Genomic DNA, 26,930 nt, shown 5'->3' on the forward strand with positions numbered 1-26,930 from the left:
GTGGAATGGGAGGCAGGGCAGGGTGAGTGGGGCGTGGGATGCGGCTTGGGCCGGTGCCCAGGTGCCCTGCTCACAGCCTTGCTGGGTCCCGACAGGATGAGCGATTGGCTCCAGGAGGCCGCTCGCCACGCTGCGCCATCTGGAGGGGCTGTTGTGGCCACACAAAGGACCGCGTGCTGGGGCAGAGGCCGGCCCAGGAGTGGACGGGGCGCAGGGGCGGGGGACGCCGGCCTCTTGCACATACACACAGCCCCGTTTGCTTCTGCCACAGTCAGAAGTCACCGCTTCGGAGCAGGGATCTGGTTGATCGCTTCCTGGGGTGGGGGGGGGGGGGATGACTCTGCTTCCCCCCTGCGTCTTCGGCAAGGATGCTTTAAACAACTCTGGTTCCGAGCTGATTTATTGCTCTGCTAAGATGCAAAGGCGGTTTTATGTACTGGGTAATTAAGTGGCATTATAGACGGCTTGAGAGTAAGTGGCTGCTGTTTTAATAATTAAAATAAATGACCCCTTGACTGCTCCCAGCTCGATAGTGTTTCCCCTCAGTGTCAAGACCACAGAGAGAGACAGGGCTTGAACGTGTGAGTGTGTGCATACCTGTGTATATGCGCGTACGTGGGTGTGAGTGCAGTTGTGTGTACCTGTGTGTATGTATGTGTGTGGGTGTGTGTAAGGCTGTGCATACCTGTGTGTGTGCGTAAGTGCGATGTGCGTGCATAGGTGTGCGAGAGTGGCGTTGTGCATGGCTGTGTGCATGCACACGTGAGTATGTATGCACATGTGAGTATGTGTGTCTGTGTGCACACCTGTGGGTATGTACATACATGTGGGTGTGAACGCATATATGTGTGCATGTGAGTGTGAATGAATGTGTGCATGTGTGCACATACGAGTGTGAGGTATGCAGGGAGGTGGGGGACGGGGCCCCTTTATGATCTCTGGTTCCCAGGACAGCACTCATGGCACACATACCCCGGGGCAGGCAGTGTCCTGTCCTGAACACACTCTCCTCCCACCTGCAAAGCAGGCTGACCCTGGCCGGGCTTTGGACGTGGCCTGTGGACGGGGCAGCCCTGATTCAAACCTCAGTTGTGGTGCCATGTGGCTGTGGCTGTGGCCAGGCTGCCCCTCCGTGGAGGCTGTCTTGGCCCCTGCGTTGTGAGGGAACCCCACACGGAGCGCAGGGCACGCGTGGCATGTCAGGTCTCCTTCGCAGATTGAGAGGAAGGAGTGAGCTCCTGGGTGAGGGCTTGTGGAGGCAGAGTGGTGACCCAGGCCGCCCGCCACCCTCGAGGCCTGAGTGACCAGTAGGGACGCCATGGCGGGGGTGGGGGGAGGACAGGCACCATACTAGGCTCTTCAAGTTTAATTTAATCTCACTGGTGCCGAAACAGAGGTACTTCTCCCACAGCTGAGAAAGCGGCAATTCGAGGACCTTCAGGTGCCAAGGTCACAAAGGCAAGGCTGGGCGTCAAGCCCTCTCTCTCTCCTCCTCTCTGTTCTCGACCATCCAGGCATCCTCCGTCCTCCCTACGCCTGTGCCTGGGGTGTGTCAGCCCGGCCCCCACCCCTTCGCTGCCGTGAGCTCCTGGGGCAGACCCTTGCCCTCGGGGGGGTGTGACCCCAGGGCCCAGCACGGAGGAGGCACACATGCGCATCTGTGCTGGGGTCTGCCTGTCCCGGAGGCAGCTGTGGGTCCTCCCCCCCGCCCCCCCCCTTCTCCTTCCGACCCCGCCTCTCCAGGAGGCCCCGACCGGCCCCCCTACATTTTCCCCCAGCGAGTGTCTTCAGGCTGGGTAAGTGGAGGAATGCCAGTGTGGATTGGTTGCCAGAGTAACTTGCCTGGCTCCTGCTGGCCCCGTGCGCATATCCAGACACGTAGAGGCTTAAGTTTGCCTATCACATCGGTGGCAGCCCTGAGAAAGTTTCCCTCGGGTCCTTTCCTGAAGGACCCTGGGCCTCCAGGGAGCAGTGACTGTGGACTGGCCCGGCCTCCTGATGCTGCCTGGTGAGCCCCCCCCACCCCCCACAGACTTGCATGTCCTGTGGGTCCGGGAGGGAGGTTGGGGTGTAGGGCTGACTTGGTCAGAGCCTCTTTCCACTGGGGCTCCCTGTAGACTTGCTCCCACCCGGCCCCCTCTCCCCGATCTGTGTGACCCCAGTTTTAGAGGCTGGAGGTGGAAGTGGGCGGTGGGGGCTGGGCCCCAGTGGATGGCCCTGAGGATCTAGGAGTATGTCCAGTGCCAGGGGGCCTAAAATAAGCCTTCTCTTCTCTCCCCTCTGATCTTGTCTCCTGTGGTTGGGTGGGTTCAGGCCCAGGCAGGGTTTGGGGGTGAGCTGTTGGCTGGGGGCGGGGCCCCCAGAAGGCCGAGTGTGATGTTAGTGTGGTGACAGGGAGCAGGGCAGAGGCTAGGTTGCTCTCAGGGCTGTTGGTCTGTGACCTTGGAGGACCCCGCCTCCAGCCAGCCTCTCCCTGGCTTCCTCAGCTCCGGAGTGCAGGACTTGTGCTTCTGTTACCAGAGAGGGGGACACCAGGAGCCACACTCATTCAGCATGGTGTCCGCTGGCTTCCATATGGAGTGGATATGGGCTACGTCTTAAAGTGACCAATTGACACCCTAGTGTGGCTGCCCCAGGACCCCTGACCTTGGCGGGAGCTGAGAGCAGGGGTCCCCCCCACGCCCACTTGACTGGGGTGGCTGTGACATGCCTCTGCGGACTGTTTCCTCGTGTACAACTTGGTTTAGGGTGTACCTGCGTGTAGGGAAGGCGCGTCGGGTAGCAGCCGAGGCACCCCAGCTTCCGCGTCCAGGGTGAGCATTGAAGCTTAGCGATGTCCTGATATTCCAGCGGGAGGGGCCCGGCTGCCCTGTGAGTGTCCCCTGGAGAGAGGGAAACCAAGGGCGGGCCAGGCGCCCTGCCACCAGTGAGGCCCCCGGATACCTGCTGAGCCGCACCCGGACCACCAGCTTGTCTCGGGGAGGGGTAAGGTGCCCGCCCGTCTCCCCAGGGCCTGTGGGTCAGGGACACGGGTCTCACTGTCCCTGCTTAGGGTCTGGGGTGGGCTCTTTTCACATCTGCCCTCTTAGAAGCTCTTCTGGCCTCAGGTCCCAGGAAGCCAGAGTTGTCAGCCTGTGGGGAAGTGACTGCCCATCTCTGGCCTCTGCCTCAGTGCTTTGGTTGAGGTCACAGCCTTGTCATCTGTTGCCTGGAGCAGGACCTCCATACCAAGAGGGGCTCTTGGGCTCCATCGAAAAGAGTGGCAGAGCCCCCCCTTCTCGACAGCAGGCTGCCCTTGGGAAACAGGTAGGAAGGGCCGGGGAGTGGGGAGCTCCACAGAGGTCATCTGGGCCGGCCCTCTGTACAGACCCAGGGCCGTATGGTGAAGGGAGCCAGCCCAGCACTCAGCCTGGCCTAGTGGGGGAGGCCGCTGACATTCCTACACGGTGGTGTCCGGGCGGAGCAGCTGGTGGCCCGTACCTGTGAGTGAGATGTCCTCGCTGGACGGAGGGCTCTCCCGTGGCTGCGGCCGGATGTGGCCCTGGCTGAGTAGGGGTAGCTCTGTCACAGCCTGGCTGTCTCCTTGGTCAGCTCTTTGGCCCTGGGGCTTGGGGCAGCTGTTTGGCCCACTCAGCGCAGACAGTCCCCCTGGGGCCACAGAGGCAGGCCCAGAGCCCTGGACTGGGGCGGGGGGCTTGATCTCTCATCCTGGCTGTGACTCCCAGGGAGGCTCAGCCCCTCTCTGGACCTTGGTTTCTTTCTAAGGGATTTCTGAGGTTCCCATGGGCTCCAGTGTTGGGGCAGAGCTGGGCTGTGGCTGTTGATTAACCAGACTGTGCCCTTGCGGGGTGTGTGACCAGCATGGCCCTTTCTGTGGGCTGTGGGACCGCGCAGCTTTGAATCACTGAGCCTCCCTCCAGGGCCTTCCGAGGACGCTTCTTCTCTGCACCCTCATCTGATGGGTTCAAATGTCCTGTGTGGAAGGAGCTTGGGCTGGACCCCCTGGATGTCTCTGAGAGTCCGGCGGTGTGATGGAAGGTTCTGGAATCGTCACATGTGGCGTTTACCATTCCCCTTCCTGCCCTGTGGTTTCATTCAGGGTAGTTTTGCGGGCAATAGTTCCTTAGTGATCCTGGTGTGTGTGTGTGTGTGCGCGCGCGTGTGCGTGTGCACGTGCGCACACGCTCAATCGTTATTTCACAGATGGGAAAGCAGAGACTCAGTGGGTCCAATTCATGGGCCATCCTGGGGTCTCCCGGCCCAGCCCCTCACGCCTGCCCACTCTCCACGGAGGCCTGACCCGGGCTGCACGTCTGAGCTAGGATCCCCGCCTCCCGCGCCAGTGCACGCGTGGGCAGGTATGAGGGCCGAGTCACATCCACGGAAAGGTGGCACTTTGCCGAGAGCTCCAGAGGCCCCATCCCGGTGCCCAAGAGGAGACCCCGCTGTGTGCGGGGGGGGCATTTATTGACTTCTAAGACGGATATGCGTTTGTTAGAGGCAGGGGTGGAGGGTAGGAGGGGCTGGGGGGTAGGAGGGCGTGGATGAGTAGGAAGAAACCCCAAGCGCCCATTTAGCCCAGGCCCCCAGCCCCTGCTCTGAAGATGGCTCCGCCCTGGTTGAACTTTTTATTTTCTCCTCCGTGCACGACTGTTTTGGCCGCTGATTATTCCGCCACGTGTTTCATGTGGAATCTGGCTTTTTTCTCTCAACATTGCGTCAGATGCTTTTCTCTCTCCATCTTCGTAAACCTTGTCAGTGTCTGCAAAACACCCCTTCAGAGGGCTAGCCAGAATTTATGCAACCCTTGCCTGCTGCCAGGCAAACAGTCCGTTTCCGGGTGGAGCGGGGCGGCCCCTTTTACGCACAGCAGGGGTTCGGGATGACGGTGCGCCCCTGGACGGCTGCAGGTGCAGCTGGTGGGGGGGCTCCGCACCACCCCCGTAGAAGCCACTCTGGGGAATGCAGCTGAACGGCGCTCAGGATGGCAGTGTTGGTGGTGACGCAGTGTGACTGGCGTTGGCTCAGCATTTTCCTGTTTTTAAAACATCTCCAAGCAAAGGAGATGTTTATCATTCTTGCTCTCCGCGTGCACTGCCTTGTTTCTGCACTGTTTTTGCTGAGCCAGATACTTGGGCTCGGTCGCATCATGGCCGCACGGGGGTCAGTGACCACAGTGCCCTGCGGCGGGTCCACACTCCCTTTAAGCGTCCTTTCCTATGGAGCCGTCCTGTGACAGTTCATCGGAGTTTTTGAGGAGTGGGGGACCTGCCACATGTTCGGCTCCGTGTCACGTTGCCTAGTGATTGGGGTGGGGTGTTCTGGGCAGGAACCTCGGCAGGGATATGCTGAGCACTGGCCCGTCCTGTCGGGGGCACCTAGAGTGTGTCGTCTCGGGTCCCGGCAGCCCTGGATCCATTGGCTTCTGAGGTTTCTCGAAGGTCTCCTCGCTGTGGGGCGAGCACAGTAGATCTCTGTAATTGATAGATCACCCGTGGGGCACTGGGAGACTGCGGCGTCCTGGTCCTCGTGGGACCCACACCTGCTGGGAGGGTGGCATCCCCGGGTCACCACTCTGGCCTTTGGATGGTGACTTGTGGCTGCCTCGTTCGTCTACACCTCGTGGTTGGCGAGCTGCCGGGAGGCCTTCCCCTCCTCCCGCAGCGGGCTGTGTGCGCGCGTGGTTTTTTATCAGTGTGGACACAGGGATTCTTATTTTATCCAACGTGGTTGTATCCCCAGCTGTCATTGTGATTGTCATGGTCACCTTGCCTGGACAAACAGCTGGCTGTGGGCCAGAGAGGGGAAGGGAGGTGGAATCTGACATGTCGTTAGAGGGTCAGTCACTGTGGAGCCTGGGGGCCCGGGAGCCCGCTTTCGTCCCAGCCATGCCACTGATGGCCTGCGACCTCAGGTTGGCAAACACCTTGGGGTCCCTGGTTCTCCCCAATGTTAGAAGGAGAGGCTGGGACCGGCTGACCTTAAAGGCCCCTCTGTCCTGATCCCGAGTTCCCCTCGGGGTCCCCTGCCAGTCCCTGTGTGGTTCAGCGGAGACCTGGGGTTGGCTGCAGGGCAGTTCCTGGTGCGCAGCTGTCACCTGTCACCTGTGGAAGCAATGACACACTCCTTCGTGCCCCACCCACTCCCTCCTCCCGGCGCTTTACCAGCTGGGGGAGGGGAGGGGTGGGGCTTCCTCTGCAGGACGGAGGCCTGTTTATTCTAGTTGGTAACCAAACATTGACCTCATCCTGGCACCGGCTCTCCGCACCTTCCAGTCTGTTCTCCTTCATGTCTTCCTTGAAGAAACTGCTGCGTGGGCAGGTGGTGTGCAGCGGCGGCCCACACCCACCTGTCTGCTGTGCTGAAGGGCCCTTAGAGGCTCTCCGCTTCCTCATTGTACACAGGGGTGTTCTGGGGTGCCAGAGAGGGCAGCGGCCCACCCAGGGTCACACAGCAAGCGGTGGCACAGCCAGAACTTGAGCTCAGGCCCCTGGTGCACACAGCGCTGTCCGCACTGCAGGCGCCTGATGTCTGCCCACCGTACCAAGGGGATGTTGAGGCTCGGGTGCGGATGCTCTTGCCCAGCGCACAGTCAGCCTGCACCTGCTGACTCCACGGCCAGGCATGCCCCTTCCCGGAACTGAGTGCGGGCTGGCCCAGGCTGGGGCCGTCCAGGCCTTCTGGAGCCAGCCTGGCCCTCACACTGACCTCGGGCAGGCACGCAGGTATTAGCTTCCCGAGTGGTTGGGTCACGTGGCAGGATCGCAGCAGCCTGTGCCCCAGAGGACCAGCCCTCTGCTTCCTGGCTCGGCTGGCACAGCCTGGGGTCGGGGGATGGGGGTAGGGTCTCAGCCTGATGGTGCAGGGGGCTGGGGGCCTGGCCTGGAAGAGCCTTATCCTTCTTCCCCGAGCCTCACACCGGGACCCTCCAGCTTCAGAATTGCCACCCCCCTCTCCCCCTTGTGACAGATCAGACCTCCAGGTGATCTGTGACCAAGGGCCTCCTCCCTGGCCTCCCCCTCAGCCCGGGGTTCTCCCGTGCGGGCCTGGGGCCGGGGTTAGTGACGGCTCGGCTCCTTCCTCCCCTTAACCACCTTCTTCTCTTCTTTGCTGGACTCACTGTTCTGCCTGGACTGGCCTGGCGCATCTCTGAGCCTTGTTTCCTGGGGGCTTTGAACTGGGAGTGCAGTTTGCTGGGAGACTGAGCTTGGACTTGGTGGGGGGGCTCTGGTCTCAGCCTGCAGTCTGAGTGCCTGCTCGCCGGCCCCTCGCCCACTCCTAGTTGGCCCCTGCTCTGTGTCTGTGAACGCAGGTTGGTTGGCTGTTGGTCACTGGGCTGACCTCTGGGAGGGCTCCTCCTCCGAGAAGGAGCATGAGAAACCAGCTTGTCCCCATGTCACCACCACTTAGCGGCCCCAAGACTTTACATCCTACAGAGATCTCAACTTGAGATGGAGGAGGCGTTTACTTTACACCCAGAAGGAATTCCGTGTTTGCTTCAAATAACCTATGAGTGTCATGTGACTAAATTGGAGCCATAACTCCACGTGTGAAAGTCGGTGGTGATGCACTGGCTGGTGCTGGAGAATGACAAGAAGGCAGGCGCTGGGGGCCCCGGAGGTGGGAGTCCGGCAGAGGGGGTGGGCGTGGCCTGACTCTGCAGTCCTGGGCGTGCGCCGCTTGTCCTTGGGGTCAGTGTGGAGGCGGGGTGCCCTCGGCCGGCGGCGTGGAGGCCTCCGCTGGCTATTCCTTCCCGTCAAGCTTGTGCCATCAGTGTGGGCAGCGGGGAGGATGGCGTAGTTTTTACTGAGCAGCTACTAGGTGCCTGGGGCTTTCAGAGATGCTGCCTAAAAGACCTCACGGCAGCTTCCTGAAAGTTGGTTTTTATCACTTTTTAAAAAATGTTTATTTTTGAGAGAGAGAGAGAGAGAGAGAGAATTTCGAGCAGGCTCCACACTGTCAGTGCAGAACCCCACATGGGGCTCGAACCCATAAACTGTGAGATCATGACCTAAACCAAGAGTCGGTGGCTTCACGGACTGGGCCACCCAGGCGCCCGCAGGCCCTCCAATGTTAGACACGGGCGAGGTCAGGTTGGGCCCACCTGCACGGTCCGGGCTGACCTGGCATTCTGCCTCCGTCCCTGCAGCCGAGTGAGACTGCGTCTCCGCAGGCTCTGGGGGTGAAGGTGTGGGCACCTATGTGGAGCTGGCAGTCTGCTGAGGGCATTGCCCTGGCTGAGATCTTCATCCAGAACCAGTCGCTCGTGATGCCACGTGGGGAAACGGAGGCTGTGGTTTCGTGGACGGAGCTGCCGGGGCCCTTGAGTGCTCCTTCCCACCCCCACTGCCTCGTCCCGCAGGAACCTCCACGGCTGCCATGCGCCACTGGCTTCTGTTGTTGGCGCTGCCGCCGCCAGGTCTGCCCCCTTGCCTCGAGAGCCCTGGGCTGGGAAGGGGCTGGGCCCTCCTGCGGCCAGAGGAGTGCTCCCTCCCCAGGACTTTCGGGGGGCGGTGGCACCTCTAAGCCAGCCTTGGGCCTTATGGGTGATCCTTTGGTCAGTTGTCACTGGGCTGTGGGGTTTACGTGAAACAGGAAGTGCACTTTGCTGTCCCCACCCCAAGTCTGTGTCCTTTCTAACTGGGCGGGTCCTCGCTGCCCCGCCTAATTGCAGGGACGCTGTCTTGCAGGGATTCCAGCCCAGTCTGGGTCATTTGGGACTCCCGCCCCCGTTTCTCAGGGGCTGAATAGGGAGGGGCTTGTCCAAGGCCACAGAGCAGGTGGGGCGGGGAGATGCTTACTCTTGTCCCCTAACTATCGAGAGGAGGGCGACTTCCCCTCTGGCAGCCTTTCCGTCCTTTGGACCCCTCCTCTCCCCGGGGGTGGGGGGGCTCTTGACCTGCCCAGGTTGGACTGCGCCCTTGGTGACAGGGTGGCACCGAAGGAGCCCCTTGCCCATTGTGAGCCTTCCACAAGCAGCCTGGGACCCGGGGGCAAGGGAGGGGGCCTGCGCCATCAGGAATCTCCGGTGTCCCTTCTGGAGGATGTGTTGTGCTGTTCTTTTCCCCTTTTACTTAAAAACCATGGTTTTTTGTTAGGAATTCTATAAAAAGCACCAAGCTTGGACAGTAAGGAAACAACTATTTATTCCACTGCCTACTTTCATCATCAGGTCGTCTATAGTAACGCACGATAGGCTCAGAGCTCTTCCTCTTACGTCGTAAAGCGTTACAGGCGGAGATGGGGGCGCCGTGTCTCCACCCGACCCCACACCCCCCGAGAGACCTTCAGCCTGGACTTCGGCGCTCATCATTCTCCTGAAGAGCATTTTGCTTCCCTCGTAGGCCGGATATCCGTCAACACGGTGCGATGATGAGACTTTGTACAAGTGCGTGACGTTGTGTGTGCGTGTCCATCAGCTACCTGCGCCCACGTGGTTTTGAGGCCTGCTCCTGTTCGTCTGAGGCCCTTTGGTTAGCTCTTCCATTTCCACCTCTACTCTTCCAACGTTCGGTTAAAGGCGCAGTTGATCCTGTCTTCCAAGGGGACGGTGAGGTGGTGTCCGGTTTTTCGCCGCCGTGGCCAGTGCTGGGGACGCGTTCTTGCACGTGTGTCCTCGCACGGCTGTGCCTGGGCTCCTTGAGGACGTGTGCCTCGTCTAGGCAGGACGCTGGGCCAGGTGCCCCAGTGGGCACCCCGCGTTCCCCGGCGCTCACGCACTCGCCATCATGCTTTGGGCCAGTCCAGTGACTGACACGGCATCTCAGTGTCTTGATTTGCATTTCCCTGATTACGCAGGCAGCGGGCGTCTTCTCACACATTTGCGTCTGTGACTCACCTTCCGTGGGTCCTGTGCCCGTACTCACGTATTTCCTTATTGATTTACAGGAGTCCTGTGTGTGTTCCATGTGACCCTTTGTCCATTCTGGGGAGGGACTTGAACATGGCACTTCCCAGACGGCAGCTGGGCTTCTGACTGTGCCCACAGAGCTGTTGTTTGGGGTCGGGCAAGGCTCTCATGTTCACACAACACGGTTTGACAGGCTTTCCCCTTATGGTTCTTTTTTTTCCCTTTCTTTTCAAAAAATTTTTAATTTAATTTATTTTATTTTTATTTTTATTTTTTTAATATTTTTATTTCTAGGAGAGAGAGAGAGAGAGAGACAGCGTGAGCAGGGGAGGGTCAGAGAGAGAGGGAGTCACAGACTGAAACAGGCTCCAGGCTCTGAGCTGGCAGTCAGCACAGAGCCCGATGCGGGGCTCGAACCCACGAACCTTGAGATCATGACCTGAGCTGAAGTCGGATGCTTAACCGACTGAGCCACCCAGGTGCCCCTCAAAAAAAATTTTTTTAATGTGTATTTATTTTTGAGAGAGACAGAGCATGAGCAGGGGAGGGGCAGAGAGAGAGGGAGACACAGAATCCAAAACAGGCTCCAGGTTCCGAGCTGTCAGCACAGAGCCTGACGCGGGGCCCGAACTCATAAACCACGAGATCATGACCTGAGCCGAAGTCGGATGCTTAACTGACTGAGCCACCTAGGTGCCCCGCTTTTTGTGTCTTGAGTGAGAAAGGCTTTGTACCTGAAAGGTGAAGTTGTTTGTTCTAATAACCGCTGCATTGAGACAAAATTCTCATGGTTTATATATAAAGCAGTATAGTGTGTTTTTGAGTATATTCACAGAGTTGCACAACTATGAAAACTAATTCCAGAGCCTTTTCATCACCCTGGAAAGAGGCTGGACCTGTTAGTTGTCACTCCCTCGTCTTTCTTCCCCTTGGCCCCTGGCAACCACTGATCTACTTTCTGTGTCTGTAAATTTGCCTGTTTCTGGATGCTTCATATAAATGGACTCTTACAGTATGTGATTGGCTTCTTTCCGGCCGCATGAAGTTGGTAAGGCTCATTCATGTCGTAGCATGTAGCAGAACAGCCTCGATTGGAAATTTGTCTTTTCACGTGGAACTACCTCTCTGTCCCCGTTGGAACTGCTTTCCGTGTGCGGTGTAAGGTTGCAATCAAATTTTGTTCCAGGTGACGGCCAGCCAGCTGCTCTAGCTCTGTTCACAGATATTCCGTCTTTCCCCCACGGGCACAGAATGCCACGTGGGCCACTTGCCAGGTGTGCAAGCTTCTCTGGGTCCCAGTCTGCCCCCTCCCCGTGGCTTTGGTATCTTTCCGTGGAGTCCATTCCACACGGAGCTCTCTACCCTGGGTTCTCACCACCCCAGCCATCCCACCCCTGGCTCGTGATCATTTTTCTTCTTGTTTTCACTGAATCAGCGAACCACTGTCCAGATTGATGCTGCCACCAGAGCCCCTCCACCCCCCTCTCTTGCCCCCGAGCCTTTGAGCCCCACCATTGCTTCTTGTGCGTAGAGTGAAGCGTTTGCTGAGGGGTCAGACCTCTGTGCCTCACCTCCGGCCGCCCTGTGTCCGGGAACAGGGGTTCCCTGGGTCTGATGACCCCACCACACCTCGGTTTCCCCAGTCTCCTGAGCCTCTTTCTTTGGCCACACATTCCCACCTCTGCACGTGGCTGGAGCCGCCTGGTGTCCCGCCCCCCGCGTGCCTCCCCACTGTTCCCGCGTCCTCTGAAGGATGGTTGACTCCATCACGCAGGGCCTGGTGCTCAGGAGAGAGCTGGCTGACGTCTAATGAAACAAACAAACCCCCTCTTTTCTCCCGAAACTAGTTTATGTCTCCCCTGTTTGCTACCAAGGACGCTTGGCCCATGTATTTCGGGGCTCAGTAAATGTCGTCTCCACCAGCCCCGCTTTAGACCTGAGTCCTGCATACTTTAGCCTTAGCAAAAATCCCTGCAATTTGGCTGCATTTCCAGGGATTCAGCCCCACTAGTAGTAATCAGCGCTGGATGGGCTAGGGGTTCCTCAGAGGTGGAGCCGGAAAGGAGGATGGTTTGAACTGTCACTGCTCAGCATAGATCAGGGGTTCCCAGCCTCGCGTATGTGTTAACGTCATCTGGAGCATGTCTAAAATGGACATGGACACCCAGGGACCTCCCCTAGAGTCCAGTGCACTTGATCTCACGGAGGAAGAGATCAGCTACTTAAAAGTCCCTGGGGAAGGTCCATGCAGCTGTGCTGAGAGCCACCGCGTGGCTCGACCTCAGTGTGGCTAGGTGTCCCTGACAGGCAGCCGGGTAGACTTCTGTTCTTGGCCTCTATCGATAATTTCCAGTCATTCAGAGTGAAGGTGGTTGGTGGGGGAGGAGACTTGGACGGCGCCCCTCACCCGACACCTACACATAAGGTTAATTTCTGGGCGTGAAATCAACAGGAAGGGAAGTCTCTTTTTCCTCCTCTCTTCTGGTGTGAAACGATGACACAGTTTCGATCGGACTTGCCAGGCTTCCTAGGCAGTAGATGGAGGAACGAGTCTGAGTGTTTGGTTTGAGAACACCAGCGGCCACCAGGCAGGTCCACGCCCGGCACGTTCTCAGTCAGCCACTCTGGACACCGCTTCCTGTTTGGCTGCTCCCTCGAGACTGCAGTCCTGGGCTGGAAGCCGTGTGGCTCTTCCTGGAATTAAACGCCGGGCACCCTTGAGGCCCTGGGCAGACAGGGTGCTGATACACGAGGGGCCCCGGAGCCGTGCACGGAGCACGCAGAGGGGCAGACGGGTAGCGAGGGGGTAGCCGTGTGTCTCAGGAGAGGCCAAGCAGCCAGCACGGAGACGTCCGTTTTCATTAACGCAACTGTTGCTCTCTGTGCCAGTTAATTTTCTTTCCTCTGTGGGCTCAGGATGGAGAGGGTGGGGCGCTGATTGTGGCCATTCCGTTTCATCTCTTGAGTTAAGGCTTCCGGGATCCTGCCTGTCTTGGCATGGAGGTGGAATCCTGGGAGGGGCTGGGGGCCAGCCTGTTGGCACAGAGGCTGCCGGGCAGTGTTCTCGCTGTGTGTCTTTGGACTTGATACTTCACCTCTCTGAGGCTCAGGCTCCTCTTCACCAAACAGGGATAGTCATAACAGGACCTGTCTCATCAGCTTGGCGTGAGGATCACAGCGGGTGACGGTGAGGGTTTTGCTCGGTGCCTGCTCTAACCTAGTTGAAGTTCAGCAAAATTTGCATGTGTGAATGGGAAGTGGGTGGCATTTGATGCCCTGTGTGGACGTGAGAACCCTGTCCCACACCTGGGGCTCTGGGCGTCCCTGCTGAGCTTATGGCTGGAGGCCTTGGCCCCGCCCCCCATGCACCTGCCTGGGCAGCTCAGGTGGGCAGCCAGGCAGAGGAGGGAGCGGCAGGGGCCAAGGTGCCCAGCCCGGCTCGGTGTTGCCACGGCTGAGGCGTCCTCACGGGAACCCGATGTTCCCCCGATATGCCTCCCTCAGCCCTCTCGCCTTCATCCATAAATAATACCTGTCTCACATTCAGCCCGCGCCTCCCCGAGCTGTAATGTGTGCCAAGAAGCAGACGCTAATGGCCATCGAGCGGCTCAGATGCGCCCCAACCTGCCTGCTGTGGTCCCGCCTCTGCACCTGTGCTCACACTGCGCCTGGTCAGACTGGCCTTCCATCCTCACTCCACCTGTCTCCCTCTCAGTCCTGCTTGCCCTTATCTTGAGTCCCGGGCTCAGCTCAGATGCCGCCTCCTTCAGGAAGGAGCCCCTGATTTCTCCCTGCCCTCTACCCGCCCCCCTCACCCCAGGCTGTATATACCTCTTCAGTCTTTGCCCCTTAGCAAACGTGATGATTCCTGCAGCTCCTTCGTTAGGCTGAGGGGCCCTCTGAGAAGGGACCATGGCCTTGGACGAGCACGTGTGAGTCTTGGTCCTGCTGGTGCCTGGCTCTGTGAGCTTGGGCAGACCCCGCCACCCTGTGAGCTTCCTTCTCCTCCTGGCAGGGCCCCCGGAGGGTCAGAGTGGGTGCACTGCACCGAGGTCAGGGGGCAGTTTCTCGTGTTTCCTCACCTACGTCGGGAACCTCCAACGTTCCAGGGGCTTCTGCCCGGCGTTCAGGGAGGAGGGGGCCTGGTGTTAGAACATCCCTCGGGTCCTTTGAGAAGAGGGATCCTTCACAGGTTCTGCTGGAAGGGACGCGGGAGTGCGATGTGCCTGAGGGGAGGGCGGCTCTGCTGCCGTCTAGAGCCCAAGGGTGCAGTGGACCACCCCGCCCACACATGGTCTGCGGCTCCCACTTCCCTCCCTTAGCCTCAGTGACCTCATCTGCACGCTGGGGCCGTCTCCCAGGCCTGCCCTGCTGGTTTTGATTTCCACGGCCCGACCTGCGGGTCTCGGTGGGCACTTGGCCATCCCTCGGGTTCAAGTCCTGGTTGGGGAGAAAGGAGAGAAGCCGGGAAGCCGAGTTAACGGGAAAGCAGATGCTGTCGGGAGCTGTGTCCGGCCTCTGGGGCCCGGAACGATGAGGGTGCCTCCGTGTGAGGACGCCCTTCTGCCCGATGGAGCCTCAGGCCCCGATGCCAGCCCGTCCTCATGAAGTGGAAGGAGAAGGGAATTTCATCAACGGAGCGGCGGTGTGGAAGAGTCAGCCACCCCCACGGAGGAGGCCCGAGGCGGGTGCGGCCGGTCTCCTATAATGAATGACCTGCCACAAAGCCTGCCTGTCCCCGAGACCTCGTGGGGACCCCGCTCAGCGGGAGGCTGCTGGAAGGGGGGGCAAGCAGCTGGGGAGTCAGCCCCGTGTGTCACTGTGTGTCATTGTGAACCCCCCGGCCCCCACTCCTTCCTGCGCACAGGGGGGAAGATCGTCCTTCTCCTGAGCTGTGACAGGTACTGTTGGCACTCTGCCCAGATCCCTGGGGCGCTTACGCTTCCGTGTCCGCCGCCCACGTCCCCTGCTGGCCCCTGCGGATCTCCAGGTGGGCAGTGCTGGGGCCTTAGGTCCTGTCCCCCATGAGCAGTCCCCAGCGGTGAGCCTGGGGTGGGGGTGACTCAGAGACCCCCCCCAGAGCTCCCCAGCAGTCCGACACCACCTACATCGGCTCCTTCTGTTCCCTGCGTCACCTCCCAAGTCCAGAACCTGGGCTCCCTGGGGTCACCTCCCACCACACCCTGCGTGCACTTGAACCCCCGCCTCACCCACACTCAGATGTAAGCTCGCGGTGTGGCCGGCTTGCTGTTGGATGAGATTCTGAGATGCTCATCCAACCCGGGATGCTCTGCTTCTGGGTCTTTCCAGGGTGTTCTGTGTGGGGTGGGGGTGCCACGTTACCCATGGTCTCAGGCTGAGTGCTTTCCGGTGGCGCTTCTGCCCATGGGGGCTTGTAGGACAGAGAATGGACCACCCTGCAGGCGTTAGACTTTTCCCTGAGGGCCTGCTGTGTGCCTAGGGCCTAGGTGGTGAGGACGGCTTACAGGGATGATCGGACATGGTCTCTGTCTCCCAAATTCTTTTTTTTTTTTTTTTTTTAATGTTTGTTTATATTTTAGAGAGAGACCGAGTGCGATCCGGGGTGGGGCAGAGAGCGAGAGGGAGTCACAGAATCCCAAGCAGCTCCAGGGTCCGAGCTGTCAGCACAGAGCCCGACGCGGGGCTCAAACCCATGAACCCTGAGATCATGACTGGAGCCCAAGTGGACGCTCAACCAACTGAGCCACCCAGGCGCCTGTCCCAGATTCTTATCATTTGGGCTAGAGGAGTCGCTGGGGCCACACTGCCTACCCAGGTAGGGTTCTGGCCCGGAGGGGAGATGTGACCTGGCACCAGACCCAGCCTCAGAGAAGGCGGGTGGACTGGCGGTCTGTACCCGTGAGGGGAGCTTGCAGACCCTATGGGCTCCATGAGGCCCCCGCCCCCATCCGTGGGCTGCATGGCCCTCCGTATTCTCCCGGGAGTCGTAGGGTCTGCAAGGAGGCTAGGGTTAGGGCTGACTCTGTGTCTCAGAAGCAAGGACATTGCAGGCCCCTACTCCGGCCACCACCCCCTGCCCCCAGACAGAGGCTGGACTGTAATTCTTCCCGAATTGGTCCAGTGGGGCCTGGGAAGAGCCTGGGGAACGTTTGAGGGGACACATTGGCCAGCCGAGCCCTGGGGTCCCTTCCGTAGTCCCCTCCCTCATTTTCCCCACCAGCAGCCAGGCCAGGAAATGACGCATCCCTCCCCTGGGGCTCCGTTCCTCACCACTGCAAACCCTGGGATTAATTTAATTACACGCTCAGCTCCGAGAGGCTGGGGCTCTGAGGCGCCCAGTGGGATCACGAGTTGCCCAGGGCTGCCGGGAGAGATGATTCTCCTAGGGAGCCCGCCCCTGCGGGGTCTCCTGCCCCCGCTCCAGCAGGTGCCCCTTGCTGCCTGCTGCAGGACACCGGCTCTGACCCCTGGGCCACCAGATGTCTGGCTCCTGGGCACCTGTCAGGGAGCAGAGCCTCGTCTGGGGAGCTGAGCGTGGGGATGGGGTCCGGCGTGGCTGGGGCAGCCTCCAATCCTCTTAAACTCCAGGGGAAGGGGCAGACTCAGGCCCCCAGACCAGAGCTGGGAGACGTGGGCAGAGGGGGTCTGATTGGCCGTTGTCCTGGCTGCCCGTCTGCTTCTGTGATATCCGTGGCTGGCCCTGCAGGGCGCTAGTGCAATCATTTAATCCTTTCTCTTTCTTTAGTAAAAGAAAGATTTCTCCATGTTTTGGAAGTAGATTACTTGAAAATTAGCAAGAAATGGTGCGAATAAATAGTCACTCGTCCCCGCACGTAAGCAGTGGCACCACCATCGATATCTCCACGGACCTCCTTCCTGAATTTATTTCAATGCACAGATATTTTTACATGTAAGAGCAACTGGGCGTACCATTTTGCGTCCAGTTCTTTCCCCTGGGGCATAAGGCGTTTTCCATATCGTCGAGGAGAGAAATCCTTCTTCAACCTCGTTTGAAGGACAGGGTGTAGCTCTCCGCTACCGTTGGACAAACGGTGGCCTCCATTTCTGGCCGCTGTCGCACACTGTCTGCATTCCTCATAATTAGAATGAACTCTTTGGGATAGATTCCATCAGAAGCACCAGATGATTTAAAATATCTTCAGACCTCGCCTATTGTTCTCTGGGAACTAGAAGGAAGAGCCCAGCAGGCCCTGGTGGTCTGATGTTTACTCTGTTCTCTGCGGCTGCGTGGGGTTTTGGGTGAACCGAAACGGCGGAGTGAGCGGGGGGCAGCGCCGGGTCTGTGCCCACGTGTGGCCCGTGCGCTGTGGCCCATGGGCCCTGAGGTTTGCTTCCGACAGCAGCGGTGGGGGTGGCATTGCCTGCGTCCCCTCTCCCGGCGCCACCTCTGTCCCCACTGTCTTCTCCTCGTTGCCGTCCTGGGAGGCGCGGGGGGACCCGGCGGCGGCTGAGCATCGCTTGCTCAGGCAGGAACAGTGCTGTGCGTCCGGCCCACCCGCTGCCCGGCGAGGGCCCTAAGGCCCGCGGCACATCTGCTGACTCCATCCCAGTCCGTGATTCCGACTGTGGGGTCAAGAAGGGACAGTGCTGGGGGCGCCTGGGTGGCTCAGTCGTTTAAGCCCGACTCTTGCTTTCAGCTCAGGTCATGATCTCAGGGTTCGTGAGTTCGAGCCCTGCACTGGGCTCTGCACTGACCATGTGGAGCCTGCTAGGGATTCTCTGTCTCCCTCTTTCTCATCCGCACTCGCTCTCTCAAAATAAATGAATAAACTTTTTTTTTTTTTTTTTTTTACAAATAGTTTATCGTCAAATTAGTTTCCACATAACACCCAGTGCTCGTCCCCACAAGTGCCCTCCTCCATGCCCATCCCCCCCCCCCCCCCCTCCATCAGTCCTCAGTTTTTGTCAGCATTCAAGAGTCTCTCATGGTTTGCCTCTCTCCCTTTCCCCCACCATTTCCCCCCTTCTTCTCCCCCTTGTTCCTCAGTTAAGTTCCTCCTAATCCTCCTATACGTGCAAACATACGGTATTTGTCCTTCTCTGCCTGACTTATTTCGCTCAGCATAACACCCTCAAGGTCCATCCATGTTGCTACACGTGGCCAGATTTCATTGTTTCTCATTGCCATGTAGTATTCCATGGTATAGATAAACCACATTTTTTGGATCCTAAATGAATAAACTTAATTAAAAAAAAAACAAGAAAGGAAATGCTTGGAGGTCCTGGCGGACCCCACAGAAATTGGCAGAGGGAGACAGAACGGTCCCCCTATACCAGGAAACTGGGTGGAAGTGTGCCAGCTTCCCCATGGCTGCGTGGCCCTGGAGGGCAGGGCAGGGCAGAGGACTGGCCCTCTCCTGAGTTCAGGGCTATGTCTGGCGGCGCGGCCCCCAGGGGTTCCTGGCTCGCTGCTGCGCCCCAGGATCGGGCAATCATGGAGGGTCCAGGAGAGAGGCTTGAACAAGAATCACGTCTTCTTTCTGGGACGCATGCCAGTTCCTCCTAACGGCGCTGAGCTGTCAGCTCTGGTCACAGCAGCAGACGCTTGTGGGGTCCTGAGCCCTGGGCTGCGGGGTGGGCAGAGGGCCTGGCAGGCTGGGCCCTGGGCTCCCCTGCTCAGCCGCCCACAGCAGGGGTGGGGGAGACGCTGTTTCTCTCAAATCTGGAAAGTGGGGAGGGTGCCTGTTTGCCCCTCGCCTGATGCTGGGGCTGCCGTGTGTCACCCCTGGGGTGGGTCTTCCCTCCCCCACTGACCCCACCCATAGGGAGGCCACACAAGGCGTGGCTGGTTATTTGGGTCTCCTTGTCTTAAAGAGCCAGACAAGAGAGCTGGGAAGATCTTTGCAGTGTGTGCCCTCTGCTTCCCAGCTCGTGTTCCAGGGAACCCTCCTGCTGACGGCATACAGAGGGCATGAAGAGGTGGGGGCTCGGGCTGTACCCATCTCCCTCCCTGTGCCCACAGGGGCCTGGCACACCCTGGACCCCAAGGCCTTTCGCAGCAGGCCTGGTTGCGTGGGCGTGATGGGGGAAGTGTGTGTCCACTCTGGCTGATTGAGGATGAACTGATGGATGGATGGGTTATAGTGACCACTGGCTGAAGAAGAGTGTGAGGGAGGCCTTTGTACTACCATGGTCACCCGGGCTGGCCAGGGTCCCCTGCCTGGGGCAGGTGGGATCTGCTTGGCACTGGCAGGCACCCAGGGTCCTGATGGGGAGGCTTTTGGGGTCACCCCCCAGGCTCCGGTCCCACCCCTGCTGCTGCCCTGAGATGTGCTGTGAGCAAACCCCTTCACCTTAGAGCCTTGATTTCCTGGCCGCCAAGGAGCCCTGCAGAGTGGGGGGGGGGTGAGGAGCGGGGGCGGTGAGGTGGTGTGGGGGGCAGCCCCCCGCCCCGGCCCTCCCACAGGCCTGGTCAGAGTGGCCCTGCTCCCTCTCCAGAAGGCGCCGCATTCCTGAGAGCTGAGTGGTGCTGACTTGGGGCGGGAGGGGCCTGTGGTGTCCTTCCTCAGCAGTTAGTGGGTGGGCCCGGCCACCCCCAATTCCTGCCCCGGGCTGGGCTGATGGGCTGGGCCAGGGCCAGGGCTGGGTGGGCAGAGCTCCTGAAGGTCCTTCCTATGAGCTCGCAGGCAGGTCCCTGGGCAGAGGGGCACCTCTGGGTGCAGACTGCCTCCTGTAGCTGGGGGTAGCCTCAGAGTGTGGCCTTGCTGATGGGCTGTGGCTTTTGAGGCCTGGGCCAAGCTCACCCCAGTGGAGGATTCTGGGGAGGGGACCGTGGGCTGATCACCAGTGGGGGTTGGGGGGCGTGACATCCCTGTCACCCAGGGTAGTGCCAGTGTGTGCTGGGGGTGGGCAGATGCTTCATTTTCCCATGGTGGCCCGATGGCCCGAAGGGACAGCACAGGTGTGTTACAAGTCCCTGGGGTCCCCCTCCTAAGGCAGCGGTGTAGAGAGGTGGCCTCGGCTGAGGGCCTGGTGACTTCTGAGGTAAGGGCTGGAGGTGTGATCTGGGGAGCCCGGTGTCCTGTTGAGGGCAGGAGGAGCAGCAGCTGGCCCGGTGGACAGGGTGTAGGCTGGTGTCTGGGCCGCGTGCGCTCCAGCGCGGTGCCCGTGTGGACAGGAAGCACGGAGCCTGCCCCTTACCCGGCAGCTGCACGCCTCCCAGGGGGCGACGTGGGACCTGACTTTGCCTGCGCAGCCATACGTGCCCTGATGGTGGCGCCCTCTTGTGTGCCCTGGGCCCTGTGCTCGGGTTGCCCTTGGCGCCCTCTCAGGCCAGGCTGGGGTGACTCCGTGCTTCTGTCCTCTGCCCGCGGAGCTGATTTCTAGCCTGATGGGGATGCAGGACCAGGGCCCTGGGGGTCAGGGCTGGGGAATTTTGCCCATTTCTCTGATGTGACTGTAAAATATGAGTGTGGTGAGGGAGGGTGCTTTTCACCCCCCGCCACATTCCGAAACTGGGGGTGCATGGCTGCGGAGCGTGCCCCTGGCTTGGCCCCGTGCACGCGCTGCTCTCGTAGGTCACGTCCCCCGAGAGAGCTGGTGGCTCACCCGCCGTACGCGCTCCGCCCGAAGGTCCTGTGTGACGGGCAGGGTGGAGCAGCGGAATCCCGGACGCTGACTCGGTATGCTCAGGGGCCTCAGTTTCCCCACTGTGTCGGTGAGGGGGCTCCCGGGACCCCATACCGCGCTCTGTGCTGCCCCCTGGCTGCGAGGGTCGCGTCAGGGCCTCGGGTCAGGGTGTGACTCTCACGGGAGACCGAGTCTGGTGATTCATGTGCCCCTACTTATGTCGTTACAGATCCCTCGTCCACCTACATCAGGCAGCTGGAGACCAAGGTGAGGCTGCTGGAGGGCGACAAGGCCCTCGCGCAGGTAGGCTGCGGGGGGGGTGGTGGGAGGCTGCGGGGGCGGGGCCCCCTGTGCTGAGGGGCTGCTCTGAGCCCTCCCCCCCGCTCCCACCGCTCCAGTGCCCACCCCGTGTCCCTGCCGACCTGGGCTCATAGACACCTGCCTGTCCCCACTGTCGTCCCTAGTCACCCCCTGGAACTTGGGGGTCAGGCACCTGACCCTTGCTGCACGGCCTTTGGGGTGTCTCTCATCACAGCCTCTCACTGCTGCCCCCAGGGGTCTGGGAGCTCCTCGCGTCAGCCCCGGGCCTGTCCCAGAGAAGGTGTGGAACGCACCGTTGCCCCTCAGACGGGCAGATTGAGGCTGGAGAGGGGGCGGCACAGCCCCACCCTCTCCCGCGTGGAAATGTCCCCGCCCCTGCCCCCCTCGCTCCTCTCCGGGCCGGGGTCTGCCCTCCGCCCCCGGGGAGATGAGGCTGTCCCGGGCTGGCAGGGACTCAGGATGGCAGGTTAGAGGCTGGGGGTGAGGGCAGGCAGCCCAACGGGGAGGCCGGGCAGGGTGACAGAGCGGGGTGGTGACTGCCAGGACAAGGGTCTTCTCTGCCGTGGCTGGGGACAGGGATGGGAGGCTGTGGTCGGCCCTGTGTGGGGTCCTGGGGGCCACCTGGCTTAGCCAGCCCCTCCAGCCTCTCGCTCCCTGTCCCCATCCTTGGCTTCATCTCATCCCCACCCCCCTGCCATGCCCGGGGCCCATAAGTCTTGGCCAGAAAGCCCAGAGCGTTTCTCTGGGAACCAGCCCCAGGGAGGGCTCAGCTGCCTGGTCCCGTTGCTAGGCGACCAGCAGGCTTGGCGCCACTGTCCTGCTTGGGAGGCCCGAGGCACCCCCTCTGCCCGCTGGGTGGCTGCGGGGAGGCTCATGGCCCCAGCTTGGAGGGCAGCTCCCACCATGGCCATCCACGCCTCGCCCCTGTGTGGGCTGTGTGGGCCGTTTCCCCGGCCTAGCAGGACTCACTGGCCCACACCGCCAGGGCCACCGCACCCGTTCTCCGGTGTGTCGCCAGGCGCCGAATTGCAGAGCCGGTTTGGCACCTGTATGCGGTTAAGGTCCTGTGTAGCACACGGCTCAGCCAGAAGACCCCTGGACCCTTTGCCTCCTGGGGCCTGCGGAGGGTGGGGCGGGGCGGGGCCTCTCACCTGCGGGGGCGGGGTTGACGAGGAGGGGTGTGGCCTGGGCTGCAGGAGGGGTAGGCAGAAGTGGTGCCCGGAGGATCGGGGTTAGGGGGTGCCAGCATTAAGGCTCGGGGACCTTCGCTTTGGAGCAGGTGCCTGTCCTGCTTGCTGCAGCCGCTGGACAGCAGGACGAAGGCCGGGACCACCATCTGGACCCGAAGCCTCGGGCCCGTGGCCTTGTGAGTCCGTCCCAGCCTGACTGTTCTTTGTTTCCTCGTTCCCTTGGAGAAGCACGTTGAGAGCCCGGGCCCCGAATTCAGGATGCTGTTTGCCGTGTGGTTCTGCGGTCCAGCCGGGCATTGCTTGTGGTCCCTTTGCCACAAACACAGAAGTGTCCCCCACCCCGGGCCACACTGGCCCACTGGGAGAATACACCCCAGGTCCCAGTGGTGGGTCCGGCTGTGGACTTTGGGGAGATGTGCACCTGCTCAGGCCATGGAGACGTGGTCCTTCTCATCTTCTCCCTGGGGGCGCCCCTGGTGTCACAAGGGAGGCCCCCGTGGCTGGGTGCTCTGGCCCCGTGCCCGCATGTGCGGAGGGGGGGTTGTCAGGGGCCCGGTGTCTGGGCATCAGGGCGATGGCATCCGCCCTGGCAGTGGGTGGCTCTGCCTGTCTGCCCCGCCCCTCCTCCCCTCCCCCCCAGCCTGCTCGGACCTGCCCCCAGGGGTCATACCTGCGCCCTGGGCCAGAGGCAGCAGCAGCAGGGCTCTGTCCGTCCTCCACTGATGCCCACGCCTGGGCCAGGCAAAGGTCCCCGAGTAGGGGGCTTGCAGACCCTCTCCGGGATCTGGGCCTGCTGGCTGCAGGCGGTTAGACTGGGACTTAGGGACAAGAACAAGCTTTGCCCGGCTTATTGCTGGTAGAGGGATGGTGCTGGGTCCTCAGTATCCAGCGTCCCCAGGAGGGGTCGGCCACGCGGTGCTGGGGCCTCGGCCCCTCCGCCAGTGCGCTGTGTGTTCTTGACCCCTTGTGGCTGCACAGCGATTGGGCCTCACTGACAGCAAAAACACTCAGGGGCCGCTGGCAGAATGTCTCCAGGGTCGTGGCTGGGGTTCCCTCCCCCCACCCCCACCGGACTGCTGGCAGCTTCCTGGCGGCGACTTAACCTTGCTTGCTTTTAGATTCCTGGGGCAGCTTAGAGGGCACCACTCTGCTCACCTGTAAAGTGGGCACGCACACACTCCGTGTATAATTGATGGCCTGCTGTGCATGTCCCTAGGGGCACGGGGGTGACTAGGCACAGGCCTGGCCTTCTCCTTGTTCTAACTAGCAGGATGGAGGCTGCTGGAGGAGGTGGGGAGAGCCCCATAGGTGGGGCGAGGTCCATGGTGACAGTACTGGCCTCGTTCTAGGAGATTTCAGGGACGAAGGGGTTTACTTATCCTTGTTCCTCCGTAAGTGAGGGGTGTACTTATCCTTGGTCTCCGGCTCAGGCACAGCCTCCTCCCAACAGCCTCCCTCCCCAGCCACCCCCAGGGGACTCGGCACTTAGTCTGAGCTCCCAGCCCTGTGAGCTGCCCTCCCTTGCTGCTAGGCTGTCGCGATCCTCCCTCGGGGAGCCCGGCCCCCACCCCTGCTGGACTGTCCGCTGCTCAGGGACTGGGTGCTGGGTCTGACTGGTCACATCTGCATCTCCACTGCCTGGCACAGCTGGGCTGGGCAGATACATCTTGGGGAGCCCCTGGCCACCCACCCAGAGTCAGGGGCATGAGGGGAGGGCGGCTCTTGCTTCCCCAAGAGAGAGTAGCTTCACGAGCTAGGGAGCGTGTCATCCTTGGAAGCAGTCATGTGACGAATGCCCACATCTGGGAATCTTGAGAGAGATTCCTTCCTGCTGTGGGCAGGATTCTGGCCTGGGTCTCAGGCCTGTCAGATTTTAGGATTCTTGCCCTTACATCTTGTCATTGAAATCAGATTGCACAGAAGCCACAGAAAGAAAGTATGGCACCTGCCTGTTTAGCGAAAAGCAGGAGAAAGCAGTGTTCCTCTTTGAAACCTCTTAAGGAGACGTGGCTGTGGGGTCTGGGCCGTGGGGCAGACAGCGTCTGCGGCCTGCACTTCCCACGCCCCCCGCCATCCCCTCCCCTCCCCTCATGGCCTCTATTTAACTCCAAAATAGCTTTAATTAAAAATGTGCCAGAGTGTTCACAGACTAAATTACCGTATTGCAGTTCGTATTTTCTTTCTCGTGTTGGCTTTAAAATCCCATCAACACAGCTGCCTCCTCTGCGATGATTCATCTTGAGCCCCCGTACACGCTATTATTTTTCCTGCGGATTCTATGCCTGGCCGGGCTGGGGTGGGGGTGGCTGTCATTGACGCCGGGGGCCTTGGCTCTCGGTTCCCTCGGTTAACTCCCCTGCTGGGCTGTTAAGTGCAAGGCTCTGTGTTCGCCCAGAAGCCAGCTTCACAAAAGAGCAACTAGCATTTGGGCTGATCTCACACGGGGCAGGTGGGCAGCCTCCTGGGTGGAGGAGGGCGTCCTGGCCCGAGTGACTCTATCAGTGTCCCGAGGCCGCTGTAACAGAGAAGCATAGACTGGGTGGTGTAAACAACAGAAGTGAATTGTCTCATGGTTCTGGGGGCCGTGGGGTCACCATGTGAACCCAGGGGAGGTCATACCCTCGCCGGTAGCAATGGTGTCATTGGCCTGATGGTATAAAGAAGTGGGTTTGGGCCCTGAGGAATGGGAGTTCAGATGAGACCCCAGCACTCACCTGCTGCGTGGCTTTAGGCACAGTCCCTTATGTCCTGATGCCTCGAGTTCCTTACCCGTAAGGCAGGGGTGGTGGTGATGCCCACTGGAGCGTGTGCCACGTACTGGGGAGTAACCCCCGGGCAGCGCCTGCCCTTCTCTCCTTTTCCTGCTCTCGGGGACCCGGGGTGTTTAAGGTCTGTGGTGGGCTTGTGCCTGTCCCTGTATGCACCGCTCCCCTCCGGCCTTTGAGTCTTGAACCATACAGGCTGGGGACAGCGGAACAGTCTGCCACCACCAGAGCCTGTGCCGAGGACTCGGTTCTGTTTTCTTTTCTTCTTTTTTTTTTTTAAATGTTTTATTTATTTCTAGGAGAGAGAGAGAGAGCGTGTGAGCAGGGGAGGGTCACAGAGAGAGGGAGTCACAGACTCAAACAGGCTCCAGGCTCTGAGCTGGCAGTCAGCACAGAGCCCGACGCGGGGCTCGAACCCACGAACCGCGAGATCATGACCTAAATGAAAGTCGGACGCTTAACTGACTAAGCCACCCAGGCGCCCCCTCGGTTCTGTTTTCTGAGTCTCTGCGGAGGCCCTGTCGTCCTGAGTGGCTGGCTCCCAAGCTGCCCAGAGAGGCTGGCCTCCAGTGTCTGTTTGGTGATGCCTTCTGTGTCCGTGACACATCGTTGCTGGCTGACGGGCCCAGGGCTGTCCTGCTCAAGGGCTGGTGGTCACGTCCAGCTCCCTCCCTTGTGAGAGGGGGGCTTTCTGCATCTGCGGAGGTTTTCAGCTATGTCGTTAGCAGGACCTTAGACCCGGTCCAGCCTCGCCCGCAGCCAGGGAGGAAAACTGCTTCCTTGCAGCCTCCGGGCAGATGGTCTTCCTGGCAACAGGGGCAGAAAGAGGCTAGGAATTCCACCTCTGTCCCCTCTCTGCCTGCGGCTTAATCACTGTCCACTTTGAGCCACGTGCTGGGTGACCGTCAAAGCCAAGCTCCGGGCTCCAGAGCCGGAGGGCCTGGTTCAAATGGAACAAAGCACCGCTTAAGGGGGTGGGGGGGCAGGGGCTTAACCTCTCTGTGCCTCAGTTTTCTCATCTGTAAAATGGGGACACTGATGGTGGCTGCCCCAGGATTAAAGGGCAAATCCCGCAAAGCACTGAGGACTGGGGCTGGCCAGCGGTAAGCGTCGGCGGCCCTCTAGCAGCCGCGTACCCTTGACCCCGATTCACCTGCAGACAACAGAGACCTGCAGTGCTGCTGGGCTGCTCACTCACCCAACCCGGGTAGCATTTGGATTTTGCAAGTCTGTGCCCTGCAAGTCCCCCACCTCTTGCGGAGATCCCATGGCCTGTCCCTCAGCCACCTTATTGGAACAAGGAAGGGGTGAGGGGACCTGGAAGGGGGCGATGATCACTGGTGGATGAGACCCAGTCCATGGGCTCCAGCGTCAGCCACAGGCCACGTGGCCCCAGGGAACCTGGGATTTAGGGTCTGAAGTTGCGTGGGGAGCAGGGATGTGGGTAATAGTGGCCATACTGTAGCCACCCGTAGGGCCTCCACTGCCTAATCTGAGCACCGGTTCAGAAGAACCCTCTGGGCTCCCAGCCACGCAGTGGCCGCTTCTGAATGGCCCGTAGATGAGTTCGCTTGAAATGGAAGGGGAAACCGAGAAAACGAGTCTGGCCAGACGGTTGTACCAGCAAGCTCGTGCGAGGGGCCTTGCCAGTCGCCTTCCCCGCCTCTCCCAGCTGGCGGGCTGGCGTCTCGGGGTGCCTCCAGGACAGTGCAGCCGGGGGGTGTGGGGTGCGGTGTTTGCCCTGAGAGGCCGGGAGCGTGCCGGGCGCCGGTCAGTCCTTGTAGACATGGGGGTTTCTAAAAACATGGGGCTCCGACGTGCCCATCCCGGCCCAGCCGAGACCCCAGCACCTTTGGGCTACCGAGGGGCCAGGGGAGGGGGGCTGAGGCTGGCGTTTGCTGGGTGACACCGCTCCTCTTCCCTTGCAGCTGCCCCGCCCCTGCGGCCGCCCGGGAAGCTGGCTTCAGGTAGAGCCGCCTGGCGGGACATGTTTGCAGTGGTGTCTGCAGTGGGGGCTGATTTGAGTGCTGTGTGCTGTCCTGTCTCCTCTGGGTCCCCCTCCCCCGGCACCCTCCTGACACTTGCCCTGGTTCTGCCTCTAGATTTTTCCTGGGGTGTGCCCTCCCCGAGTTAGCATTAGTGTCCAGCTCTACCAAGCAGCAGCAGAGAGCCACGAGGCAGCGGCCTCCATGGTGCCCCACGCAGGCCGTGCTCACCTGTCACTGCGTCCGC

The 26,930-nt window shown here is 60.5% G+C and overlaps 1 protein-coding gene across 4 annotated transcripts in view; it reads left to right on the forward strand.

Moving 5' to 3' along the window:
• CCDC85C (coiled-coil domain containing 85C) overlaps positions 1–26,930 on the forward strand; it is a 75,753-nt gene that overhangs the window by 37,575 nt on the left and 11,248 nt on the right. For 2 of the 4 annotated variants that reach the window (XM_039252940.1, XM_039252941.1), the window contains exon 2: positions 20,652–20,725. In XM_039252940.1, the coding sequence (XP_039108871.1) occupies positions 20,652–20,725 (74 nt within the window). The remainder of the gene's footprint in view (positions 1–20,651; positions 20,726–26,930) is intronic. The other 2 variants (XM_039252942.1, XM_039252943.1) reach the window with 1 other exon arrangement.

Source organism: Hyaena hyaena, unplaced genomic scaffold (assembly GCF_003009895.1).
Source record: "Hyaena hyaena isolate Hyena2069 unplaced genomic scaffold, ASM300989v1 scaffold_427, whole genome shotgun sequence".
In the NCBI taxonomy this organism is placed as follows: domain Eukaryota; kingdom Metazoa; phylum Chordata; class Mammalia; order Carnivora; family Hyaenidae; genus Hyaena; species Hyaena hyaena.